The following is a 13,555-nucleotide window of genomic DNA, read 5'->3' as shown; positions in this document are numbered from 1 at the left end:
GGCGTCCCTGGGTCCTCCTGCTTGCCCACTCCCGCCCCACCCTCCCTCCCAGGGTCCACCCTTTTACAATCACCTTCCTTTGATGACAATACCAAAGACTGTAAAGTTATAATCAGAGAGCCCCCAATGAAAATTTCAATTCTTCCCCAGAAGAGAATAAAGTTTTGTTATATTTTTAATAAGGAAAAATAGAGAAATATAGGCAGAGAAAGAAATAAGGAGAGTAGTAAAAAGAATTACAGGCCTGTTACAGACAGCCAAAATAAAGCTGCTTCGAGTCACAGTGGAGGTATGGTGTTTCAATGATGCATGCATCCTAAGAGTCCAGAAGCCACACCAAAGCCACACTCCAATTCTTAGGGCTGGAGCGTGGCTTTGGTGTGACTTCTGGACTCTTAGGACGCATGCATAATTGAAACACCATACCTCCACTGTGACTCGAAGCAGCTTTATTTTGGCTGTCTGTAACAGGCCACAGTCTGCCCTTCATATCCAGAGTTTTTATCCATGGATTCAAGATTCCACGGCTTCAAAAATTCCAAAAAAGATAAAAATTCCAAAAAGAAAACCTTGATTTTGCCATTTTATAAAAGAGATGACATTCTATTTAATAGGACTTGAGCATCCACAGATTTTGGTATCAACAGTGGTCCGGGAACCAAACCCAAGTAGATACCAAAGGCCCACTGTATTAGGAATAGGTTCACCAAAGTTTGAAAGAGCTAAAATAAGCAAAGACAGACTACTCTGGCCATCAAGGAGAGCAAAGGATTGAGGGAGAAGCCAAGAAGTCTGTTATAAGGAAATGTTTGAAACCAATATGACTCTGCTTAGCGTGGGCAGTAATGGTTGTTAGCTCATTCCTGGATGGCTCCTAGTCCAGTGAGAGAGAATTAAAACTTCAAATGTTATATTACACAAGATGTCAGCAGCCTGCAAACTATGCAAGCTAGTTATAATTGGACATGACAAAAGAAAACTGCCTACCTGTGGAATCCAAGAAACACAGAATTGAATGGGTAAATCCACAAGACAATCTGGTGGTTCTGCAGGATACTGAGAAGAGAGAAAGTGCATTTTTAAACATTATGAATGATTTTTGCAGGAGATGCAATTGAAGTTAAGGGTTTTTTTTAAAAAAAATCAAAAGTAGGAAATAAGTAAATAAATATTGAACCTATAATGTATCTTGCAGTTTTATATATGGCAAACGTAGGTTACTGTGAGGAAGCATAGCAAGTTGACCACAAAAACAAATTCTCTTTTGGACTGCCTAACATTTCTCTACATACAAAGTTGTGTTCTTTAAAACATATTGAAACAGATATGGCTCCTCATCACTATCTCTTCACAGTGAGCCTTAAAATTTGTTAGCTAGTCCTTAATTCTGTTTGGAGTTCCGATGTTAGAGATATCAAATAGCTATCAGTGCCGCCATTTTCCCATGCAAGCATTCAAGAATCTCACAAGTTGTGGGGTCGAGTAGAGGGGGTCAGTGCTTCTTTCAGGTGCTCCCATGGCAAATTAAGTTCTCACCTTTCATTGCTTTTCGGTGAAGAGGACGATTCCTTTTTTGATCAGAGTTATAGTGCAGTACTTACACTTGCTAATGGATAAAACGACCAAGGGGGTTTGCATCAATTTTTGACTAAAAGGTCTGGAAATCATGCCCTATGAGAAATGACTTAGGGAGCTGGGGATGTTTAGCCTGGAGAAGAGAAGGTTAAGAGGTGATATGATAGCCCTGTTTAAATATTTGAAGGGATGTCATATCGAGGAGGGAGCAAGCTTGTTTTCTGCTGCTCCAGAGACTAGGACCCGGAGCAATGGATGCAAGCTGCAGGAAAAGAAATTCCACCTCAACATTAGGAGGAACTTCCTGACAGTAAGGGCTGTTCGACAATGGAACAAACTCCCTCGAAGTGTAGTGGAGTCTCCTTCCTTAGAGGTCTTCAAACAGAGGCTGGATGGCCATCTGTCGGGGATTCTTTGATTGTGATTTCCTGCATGGCAGAATGGGGTTGGACTGGATGGCCCTTGTGGTCTCTTCCAACTCTACGATTCTATGATTCTAGACTTACACATGAGCCTTGGTTTGCTATTGCCTTCCCTAAAGGCTGAGAGATTGTGACTTGGCCAAGTGGGTTTCATGACCTGAGGCTGAGAGAGAGTATCTTGGTGTGTGTGTGGGGGGGGGGGGGTGCCTTCAATTTATTCCTGGCAGCCCTAAGGAGAAACTATCATGGGGTTTTCTTGGCAAGAGTTAGTATTGGTGGGAAATGGTACAGAGGTAATTTTTTAAAACCCAGTGGTTGGGAAGGGCTCCCAGAAGGGAGGCTTGCAACCTGAGTATGAATTCAGAAAACCAGCCCTGTTAATCTGGAATATCAGTATACACAGGGTGTTCTCTGGAGGGCATTCAAGGAAAATGTAGGGTGTAATCAAATAAATGCTAAAAAAAAAACCCACTCTTACTGAATATTCAAGGGAAATGGAGGACCTGACCAAATAAAATGTCAATTCATGCTTCTTAGCCATGCTCAAAATGTAGGATATTACAAAATAAATGCTAATAAACACTTCTATAAATAGAAATCCATGGCCTGTTACAGACTGCCAAAATAAAGCTGCTTCGGGTCTCTTTGGAGGTATGCTATTTAAATGATGCATGCATCCTAAGAATCCGGAAGCTGCACCAAAAGCTGCACTCTGGTGCTTAGGAACGGAGTGTGGCTTTGGTGCGACCTCCAGACTCTTAGGACCTGTGCATCATTTAAATAGCATACCTCCAAAGAGACCCGAAGCAGCTTTATTTTGGCAGTCTGTAACAGGCCCATGCTTCTTAGCCATGGCCAAAATGGAGATAATTCAAGAAAAGTTCAGGACATGACAAAATAAAAGCTAAAAGCATCCATATATAAATGTAAATTCTTGTTTCTTAGCCATGCTCAAAATGGGGGACGTTCAAGAAAAATGGAGGACATAATAAAAGCTAAAAACAGTCAGAAATATAAATTCAGTTCATCAGGTTTATTTACATCTATATTACATACTGTTGTTTTGCCTTCCAAGTTTCCAAAAGTTGTTCAGAGGGGATTTTTGCCATTGCCATCATTTGAGGCTGAGACTGTGTGACTTGCCCAGGGTCACTCAGTGGGTTTTGTGACCGAGCTGGGAATCAAACCCAGGTCTCCAGAATCATAGTCCAGCACTCAAACCATTAAACCATGTTGATTCTCACATTATTATGTACTCAGCTCTATTTTTTCTGATGAACTTTAAAATGGCTTGTTGGCTTGCAATAAACTTATAGAATTGAGCAAGACACAGACTTAAATTTGTACTTCACTAGCCACAAATCCTTGAGTCTACATTTAAATTATCCCCTTCACTTGTCCATTGTGCTGAAATTAAGGGGAAAACCCCATTCAACGTTTGTACTGTGTCCTCAAGCAGCCCGCTACCTAACACAATTGCTATCCTTCTCCCCTCTCAGAAACAAACACACCCTAAGCTCTGGGTGTGAGGCTTATCTGCTGCTGCTGCTGCTCCAGAAAAAAACAGGAACTGTCCAGGAAGGATTCCAAAAGGTCCCCATTTTGAGAATGGCTGAGAAGCATGGATTTATATCTATATGGGTGTTTTTAACTCAGGGTGACCAGACATGGTCCTCCTCCTTTTCAGGACATGTCCTCCATTTCAACCTCCTGTCCAAGAGGGATTCCAAAAGGTCTGCCATTCTGAGCAAGACTGAGAAGGATGGATTTAATATTCATATGAGTGGCTTTTTGTTTTGTTTTGAGCTTTTATTTGGTCAAGTCCTCCATTTATGCCTTGTGTGTTTCCCCCCGGAAGTCCCGCCCCCAGTGACACCCAGGGCAGGAACGCCACTGAGTTTGGGCACTTGGTCTCTAAAAGATTCGCCATCACTGCTATATGTTATACTAGGCTACACTGTTCTTCGTGTTATTCACAGGCCTGAAAGCTGGCAACTAAATAAGGCTGGCCTGTTGCACTAGGTTTTCCCTAAAGCAGGACATTTTTGTCAAGTGGGAATTTCTTGTTAGTTGATCCCAGCCATGCAATTCAGCTTTGCAAAATCTTCTAACAGCACAGTCACTTTCTAGTTGTACTGCTCAGTGTTTCTTCTACTATTACCACTACATAAATTTTACACTTTGAAAATAAAGAACAGCACAGAAAAGTAAGTTTGGCTGATCATAAAACAGGAGCACTGATGAAAAGACCACTACCTTTCCCCTAATCCACCCTAATAAAACTCATGATTACAAGGCAGAACACTGACATTTGAGATGTTAAGAAGAAGTGAGGTTAAATATAAATACAATTTAAACCTTCCCAAATGAATCCACCCAACATTAATCCTGAATATTTGCCACTGACTAATTTGAATACATTATCCTTCTACTTTGTTTTCTAATGCTATGGCCCCTGCTAAACTTAATTCAGTAGTAGACCACATCCAATTGGCTTTTATGGTAATGAAGTTTAGCTTCTCTATAACTTTATATCCGCTTCTAGTAATCTCTCACTGATTCTCATACCTGTTCCTCACCCATGTTATACTTAAATTTATTTTTATTTCTTTGGCTACTTGGTATTCAAATTTACACTTATATTTTATTATGTCTACCATGGTTTATGTTCCCTGCTGTACTTTTCATTTTTAAAGGAAACTTTTATTGCCTGCAAAAGCTCTTATGCGTTCTCATTTCATCATCTTCTTTTCAGTCCGTTACACTAATGACTTCTGAACAAGTTACAAAATGAAGCAGGGGGAGTGGTTAAATAAAATCAACTGAAACACAGAAGGGAAGATACGAATCATGTTATCCTTCATACCTTATATTGTAAATTACAATACTGTTTTGATTAAATCATCTGAATTTCTGCAATCGTTTGATCCTGAACAAAACAAAGTTTGGCTGGATAGGCTTTTGGCTTGTAATAGATTAGAATAGAGGTGTGGGACCTGTGGAACTCCAGAGGTAGATGAAGAACTATTACGAGCATCTGTCAATATTGATCATGTTAGTGGGGTTGATGGTAACTAGAGTCCAACAATGTTTGGAAGACCACAGGCTCTCCCTTTCCATGTTAAAGAGAAAAGCATCTAAAGCACACTGTAATAAACTTGTCAGTATGAGAATTGGTATACTGCTTCTTATTGCATCTATGGCTTCACACTAAGGTGTGTTCTGCCACTGACAGACAGATCTATACTTCAAGTAATGGACACTAACTCAAATGGGAATTAGACTGATGTCTAATCCTCATTTGGCAGTGTCCATTTTCACATCTTGTGGCAGTAGAATCCATAAATTAATTGCATGTTATATGAAGTAGTTATTTCTTTTGCCTGCCCTACTGCTAATCAATTTTATTTGTGTATACACAGATTTCTAGTAGTACTTGCGGGGTGGGGGTGGCATGTTTATCTACTTTCTTTATATCATATATAGTTTTATAAATTATCTTTTATAATTTATGGAGTAATTTATAGAGGGACCTTTTAATTTGATTACTCTTTTATAATAGCAGGTTGTTAATTTAGAGAGGATTAACATTATTACTATTTCAGCACTATTAGTATTTTGCCATTATGTTTTGATTGCACTGTTATCTTCTATGCGCCTCTGGTTTAAAAAGTGGAGGGGAAATAAATGTTTTTGGTGACCACACAGGGTAGGAGAAGTTACCCAAGAAAACACCGGGGAGTGGGGAGGTGAGAATATAGCACTCTCCCAACTTCCTAAGCCTGATTAGAAGGATGTTAGTGTTACAAGTTGCTCACAAACATTTCTCTCTTATGTTACTGGAAATAATACAGTATGCATCAGATTGCTAGAACACCTCTTCAAAACATGGAAATGATCTTAAAGCACTTTTTAAAGTCTGATAAATGATACTGATTTCAGTGAGATAGTTAACATATGTGTATATATCTTCCATGCAAAACAATGTGAACCAAATGTGTTTAATCTTTGCTGGATCGTGGACATAAACCTATGGCTTTCACTTCTTTAAATTATCTGTAACATATGAATGAGCAACTTGACTCAGTGTATTTATTACATATATTACTATAAATCAAATTCCCATGTCAGTAAGCACATGTTTTATATATTAATTTTCTCCCATGGCAAGTTTAAATGCCAGACACATTTTTAAAAAGGACAAGCACAATTGATCCTTTCATCACTATAAACTTGTGAAACAGAATTGATTGATGACCACTAGTTACTACTAGATACATGGATAAACTGGTCATTGCACAGTAAAACTAAAACAGTTACTTCCCTATTGAACAACATATTCACTTTAAATAAAACAATATATATGTGTGTTCATGTGTACAACAAACAGAATTTGCAACAATCCTGGATCCTGAAAGAATGTGTATCAATGGGATTATTTTTTATGTATGATGAATACCTTAACATTGGGATCAGCAAATGTAAGAGCCATAACCCCTCAGTTCAAAAATGCCCTCTAACACCCTTTAGGGACAGTGATGGCTGTTTCCACCATGTTTCTTCATTTTAGGCAAGGAGAGGCATTTTTTTCAAAACAGGAATTGACTAGAAGTTACCAAAAAAAGGGGACCCTGGAGTGCCCTGAGGGTTACAAGAACAGCCCTGGGGGCAGGTGCATAAAGCTCGGGGTCACAACATGCTCACAACGGCCTTAACATATAGAATCAAAGATTTAGAATCTAACTCTCAGTAAACTTAGAAAAAATATTTTTTAAAATGTACAAACTTCATCGAGAACTTGTTCTCCCTATAGGTGATCAGGATAGGCTTATGAGCCAGACAGCTGAGTACACTGCTGTAGAAACCAAATTGAAGTAACCAAATGAAACTAATGCCATTTTAATATGTATTTGATCCAGGCAACAACCATTCCCAATACTCAGCCTCTAAGAATGCATCAAAAGACTGAACCAGTACAGACGGCTCTAAAGGAGCGTCAACTAAACACCATGCCCCCATGCCAACGTATTGTGCCGTTCTGTTTTGTCCCACTATCTTTTTCAACAAGAGCCTCATGGGTTACTAAGATCACTATAAAAAGCCTTCTGAGTTCCACTGTTTTCTTAAGCGCTCTAGATGTTGTTGCACTACAACTTCCACGATCCTTCAAAGGCTATAATGTCTCAGGCTGATGCGAGGTGAGCTCTAACAAAATCTGGAAGGGCACACATTTCCCACCCATGTTTGAAGTTAGGCAGGTATTATGGGGAGAGAGAACTTTTGAAGTTCTTGCATACCACATGTGAAATATGTTTCCAAACAAAGCTCACCTGTCACCAGATTTGATAACCTTCTAGTACCAGACAAAACTCTTATTTAGCCAAACCTTTTCAGTGTGCCATCTGTGTTTAATCTAATGTTGTGTTTTTGTTTGTTTTTTAACAGATTGTTAATATTTTTATCACTCTGGGAGTTTTGAATCACCCTGACAGTTTTGTAAGGGCATCAAAAAAGTTAATCCCCTTCTCTCTTCTTTTTTTCCTCCTCCCCCCTCCCTTCTCTCTCCCCACCAATCAATCAATCAAAAGTTTTGAATCACTTCTCTATTCCCACGGTTCCAAAAGCAATGTACAACAAAACAGCTATGAAAAATTAATGCTTTAAGAGCAGGGATAAAAGTAATTTTAAAAGCCCAATTTTAAAAGTTACAACAACAATAAAACACATAGCCATAAGGGATAATACAGCTTTTGCCACTGGTTCAAAGTTCAACAAGGATGGAAACAGACTGAGTGCCTTAAAAAACTGAGATTCATCCTGTTTAGTATACCCACAAATCAAATGAATGGAGAGGGGGAACACAACAGGGCCTTCTGCTCAAGATTTCAAATTCTAGACAGGCTCATAAGGAACGAGATGGCCTGGCCCCAAACTCTTTAAGGATTGATCACTTAAAATCACAATTTCAACTGAGTTTAGAAACAAACTGGCATGCAGTTATACTCATCCCGCCACATTCACTGGGGTTAGGGGAACAGGACCCCCGTGAATGTGGGGAAACCACAAATAACAAAAACACTGTGTTTTTACCTGAGAGAGCACCTCTCTAGGAATCTCTATGTTCTCCAGTGCAGCTCCTTCTTCCTTAAGAAGAAGAGCCCTCCTTCCAGTCCATCTGCCTTGGTCCAGGCCTCAGAGGGAGAGAAAAACTGATGGACCTGATCCTCTTCCCCACCACCATTCCCTTCTCCTTTTGTGTCATGTCTGTTTAGATTGCAAGCCTGAGGGCAGGGAACCGTCAAATTAAAAATAATAATTGTAATCCACTCTGATAGCCTTTAGGGCTGAAGGGTGGGGTATAAATACCACAAATAAATAAAAAAATTTGTGAACTCATTTCCAGTAATTTTCCGTGTTGCTGCTTTCAGACAGTGATTCAGGACTGGATGGCTATCTGTCCAATATGCTTTGATTGAGAGTTCCTGCATGGCAGGGGGTTGAACTAGATGGCCCTTGTGGTCTCTTCCAACTCCATGATTCTATGACCCACTGCAATCTTGGCATCAACTTAGAAAGATATGCAGAACTGGTTCACATTAGCATTGTGCCCAGTCACCAAATTGTTGGTGACCTTCCTAAATGACTTCAACTAAATGTTATAAAGTACAGGAGAAGGTACTGAGTCTCAAGGAACCCCATTAAGCTAAGTGCCATTAAGCTGAACAGTAGTCCCCCAACATCACTTCCTGGAAGCAGTCAGTACGTTCAGAACCACCTCAGATTTCACATTTCTGGAAAATGGTCAAATCACAGAGGTGGAAGAGACCACAAGGGCCATCCAGTCTCTATTTCAAAACTTCCAAAAAAGGACACTCCACCACTGAGGCAGCGTGTTCCCATGTAGAACAGCGCTTACTATCAGGAAGTTCTTCCTAATGTTTTAAGTGGAATTTCTTTTCCTGTGGTTTGAATCCATTGCTCTGTGTCCTAGTCTCTGGAGCAAAAGAAAAGAAACTCGCTCCTTCTTCCATATGACATCGTTTCAGATATTTAAACATGGGTATCATGCTACCCCTTAACCTTCTCCTCTTCTGGCTAAACATACCCAGCTCCCTAAGCCACTCCTCATAAGGCATGGTTTCCAGACTTTTCACCAGAGGCACCAGGTTGCCCTCCTCTGGACACACTTCAGCTTGTCCACATCATTCATGAATTGAGGTGGCCAGAACTGGACACAATATTCCAGGTGAGATCTGACCAAAGAAGAATAAATTTTCACTGTTACTTCCCTCAATATACACACTATACTTGTATTGACATAGTCTAGAATTGCATTGGCTTTCTTAGCTGTCTCATCACATCATTGACACATGTTCAGCTTGTGGTCTACTAAAACTCCTAGATCCCTTTCACATGTACTGCCATCAAGTCAAGTGTTACCCCATTCTATATCTGTGCATTTCATTTTTACGCCCGAGTGTAGTATCCTACATTTCTCCTTGCTGAAATTCATTTTGTTTGTTTGGCCCAGCTTTCTAATTTATTAAGGTCATTTTGAATTTTGATCCTGTCCTCTGGGGTATTAGCTATTCCTCCTAACTTAGTGTCAGCTACAAATTTGCTAAGCATGTCGTCTATTCTATTATCCAAGTAATTGGTAAAGCTGTTGAATAGCACTGGGCCCACCCTGCTAGCACTTCTCTTCAGGATGAGGATGAACCATTGAATGCCCTTTAGGTTTGATTGGTCAACCAATTACAAATCCACATAACTGTCACACTGTCTAGCCCACATTTTAGTAGCTTTTTTGCAAGGATATCATGAGGGACCTTGTCAAAGGCCTTATTGAAACCAAGATACGCTACAGCCACAGCATACTGTGTATAATGACTAATAATAATGTTGCTAAGAGGCCTGGTAATGCCACCAGAAGCACATTATAAGGAGACACACACACACATGAACAGACACACACACACAAACCTTTGGCTTCTGTGAAAAACTCCTTTACAACCTGCTTCTCATTCAGAATTTGGAGAACTAGGATTGTGGCCAAATTAATGAATCGATTTCTGGGACTTTTCTTCTTGTCCAACAAAAGGCCATGTCTTGGGGGATAAAATCCGACTGGGAAACCATCTAATATAGACCTAAGCTCCATGACTGATCCCTCAGATAAAGGGGTTCAAAACTGACTAATCATTAATTGAAATGAAGAAACGTAATCCCCACACCAAGCCAGAAGCCTCTAAGTAGGATAATGAATACTTGCTAGTTGGTTTTTTCCTATGAGGGATTTCTGGAAGTTTGAAGCATGCTGCATAAATTTAAGCAGAAATAAAAAGTAATGAATCTTTATAAGATTAATAATTGCTTTAAAACTTGCTTTTCCATATACAAATCTTAATATTCAGATGATCAATATCTAGAAAAATAATACCTGAGAGATAAAAGTCATGAAAATATATGTTACCTTTCACCAACATTCCAAAAACATTCACCTTTGGATTTAATTTCAAGGTGATCAGATGATCCCGACCACACGAATCTTCTGCTTTTAATTTTATGATGTTAAAAGCAGGATCCACAAACACAACTCTGAAAGAAAAAGGAAGCAAGTTCTGTTGTAATTTTATTTGTTACTTACTCCTATTAATCTGTTACAAATATATTAGTCAGAAATCATGTGTATGACAGCCATTTCTGTTGTTGCAGATTTATTGCTGTTAATACACCAGTCAGCTGCTTAATGCAGTCATATATCTCTGAGTTATTTACATTATGTGTCAGGGATCGTGCTGTGGTCAGTGAGCACTATGTTTCAGTTTTCCTTCCCTGGAACCTTTGGCACACACAGCATGTTCCTGTCAGCTTCTACTTATGTACACATTAAACTTCCTGCCAACAATTTGATCCATTTCTTCAGTTTCTTAAAGTAAAATACTTTTTTCCTCAATTCTTCAACAAACTTTTCACTGTAAACACTGTAGAAACTTTGGTACATTTGTCTGTATAGTAAAAGTAATATTTGTAAAAACACTGTTAGGAATTGAATAAGAACATCTTCAAAAACTGTGATATTCAAACCTTCATAGAGAATTTAGTAACACAACAGACTATGCACAGAGAAGTCCCAATGAAAACAAGTGAGATAGCAGAAAGAGAAGTGGATATAAGCAGATACTCTGATTTAAACTCAGGGGCAAAAGAGACAGCTGTTCCTTTCAGCACCAGATTGGGACCACAGCAACTGCATTCCACAGTCCCGATACGGCAGTTTGCCAGCTCAAAAAGATGCAGCAAAATGCTGCTCCTTTTAGAGCCGGCAAAAAGGTGGTGGCACTTTTCAGTGCTCCTCTTAGCGTGCGCTGTGTAAGTCCCATGCATAAGGAGTGCCATGATGCCACCCACTGTGCGGTCAGGCAGGTGGCATGATGCTGGCATGGGGGCAGCGTCGGGGCGTGTCATCCAAACACTATGCCAGTGCTTGAAGCCAATCTGTTTAGCCCCTCAGTTTACAAAGCTACTATGGGATGTCATTTCACAGAATGTAATGTACAACCATAACCTCAAAATGGCTGGCATTTCTCATACTCTAAGTAATCTGAAGAGGAATCTGAATTCTGCACTTGCAAAACATTTACAAAAACACTGCTACCACAAACAAGATTTACTCACAGATAGTATCTTCTTCATATTTTTATATGCTAAGAAGTTTGATTAAGATGACAGTTCTAAAACAAACACTATTTAAAATGCAAAATCACAGTATTGTTTTCCAGAACAACCAATCACAACCAAAACAGAAAATTCTTAAGAAACAAATGTTCTTTACTAATAAACATGGCATACTTATCCCAGCCCAATGTTTCTATGTCTCCTATGAGGGCAGAGTAATACTGTGGAGGTGGTGCTGTGTGCAGTTCCTGTGTATTCTTCAAAGCCAATTCCTGGTAGAAAATACAGAACATTATCTTATACATTTGTTTGCACTGAGCAGCTGAACTGACTAGAATAATACACAAGATTCATAAGGGCACCAATCAAGCCACTGCTATTTATGCTATCTATGAGTCCATACTTACACTGACTGAAAAGTTCAACTGAAAAATTAAGCCAGTCATGATCATATGTTGGAAAACCATTATTTCATCAGAATGTTAGCTCAAAACTCTTTCCAATGTAACTGAATGCCATAGACTGCTTAAATATTACTATCCTTATTCCTAAACTTAAGCGAATTAGTTGTTGTAAATTGTGACAATTCATTAAAGAAGTCTTTCTCAAGATTTTTACCCTGAAGCAACCCTTAGAAATTTTTCAGGTCTCAAGGATCCTCTGAATAATATTTATTTTATCTACAGCTGTAAAAAAGTTTATTCTTTTTTCCAATCATGATCTCCTGAAGAATCTCCTAGTGACTACTAGTGGATTCCTATGGTTCTAAGTAACCATAGTTGAGAAAACCGGAATTAGAGTAGCATACCTCGCTTTCCAGATACACTAAACAGAGGGGATCAAGCAACAGATTAGGATTTGAGGAACTGCTTCACACTACTCTACGCTAGCTACTTTGTTGTTCTGCCTGCTGATTCCTTATTTTAGAAGGGAATGGAGAGGAGGATGGGGATGGAGGTGATCTGTTTGCTCAATAGGAAACAGTCAGGCAGAAAGCTGGGCCCTTCAGAGTTGAAGGCTGGGGTCCCCCCCTTATCGGCTCCCCTTATTGGCTTCTATGGGAGTTACTGACAGTGCATCCATAATCATTCACCACTCCCAGAGCAACTTCAATTCCTTCTTGAACTTTTGATTCAAAAATTGCACATGCCATGTGAGAGCCAGAGAAGAAAATAAATTATTTCAAACACAATTTTATTTCAATAGCCTCAGAGTGCAACATTAAGAGACTTAAGTCCTAAACTGATGGACCAAATGGCAGGTTTCCAGCTGTGTTCAGGGTGTAGTGTTCAGATTATGAATGCCCTGAACGCAGCCAGAAACCGCAATAATGCCATGTCTTCTGAAAGAACTGGGACAAGACTGCAGCAACAGCCTGGATTGGGGCCTCTGGGGCACATGACGTCACAGCAATCTCACTAAGATCCTTTTGGCCCATCTGTTTTGGGCCATAAACAAGTATTAAGGGAAGGTGGATATAGAGAATAGAGGACATGTTAGATACCTAATCTTTTGAAACTAGAGATTCAATGGATTGAACTTGGGATCCCCAGTTCATGCTGATTTTAGTTTAATTAATTTTCAATCCTAAAATTCCAACTTCTGATCATGACTGATTTGAGTCCAACTGATTTCACTGGAAATGTGATAGCATTAAATGGTAATCCAGAATTCTGCAGAAGCCTTGTTGGGGATGAGCCAATTTAATGGCTTTGTTCCGCCATAATCAATTTTGAGAGAAAGATGAGATATAAAAACAATAAATAAATAAATAAAGATTATCAGGTTAGGACATCATGGTAAATACAGCCACCATCATTGTGTGTATAAAGAGTCCAGGACTTACAATGTCACTCCATACATGCTAATTAATGTGTTTA

At 39.3% G+C, this 13,555-nt stretch overlaps 1 protein-coding gene across 3 annotated transcripts in view; it reads right to left on the bottom strand.

The window, feature by feature from the left end:
* Window positions 1-13,555, bottom strand: part of FANCL (FA complementation group L) — a 57,615-nt gene that overhangs the window by 27,942 nt on the left and 16,118 nt on the right. For all 3 annotated transcript variants that reach the window (XR_016281646.1, XR_016281647.1, XM_089528866.1), the window contains exons 5-7: window positions 11,850-11,947; window positions 10,499-10,595; window positions 988-1,056 (exon numbers count right to left, since the gene is read on the bottom strand). Coding sequence is in view for 1 of the 3 variants with exons in the window: in XM_089528866.1 (XP_089384992.1) it covers window positions 988-1,056; window positions 10,499-10,595; window positions 11,850-11,947 (264 nt within the window). In the remaining 2 variants the exon portion in view is untranslated. The remainder of the gene's footprint in view (window positions 1-987; window positions 1,057-10,498; window positions 10,596-11,849; window positions 11,948-13,555) is intronic.

The sequence above is a fragment of the Sceloporus occidentalis genome, unplaced genomic scaffold (assembly GCF_023333645.1).
Source record: "Sceloporus occidentalis isolate IW3139 unplaced genomic scaffold, rSceOcc1.0.p SCAF_6, whole genome shotgun sequence".
Taxonomy (NCBI): Eukaryota; Metazoa; Chordata; class Lepidosauria; order Squamata; family Phrynosomatidae; genus Sceloporus; species Sceloporus occidentalis.
This window is presented reverse-complemented; position numbering and strand designations above follow the sequence as displayed.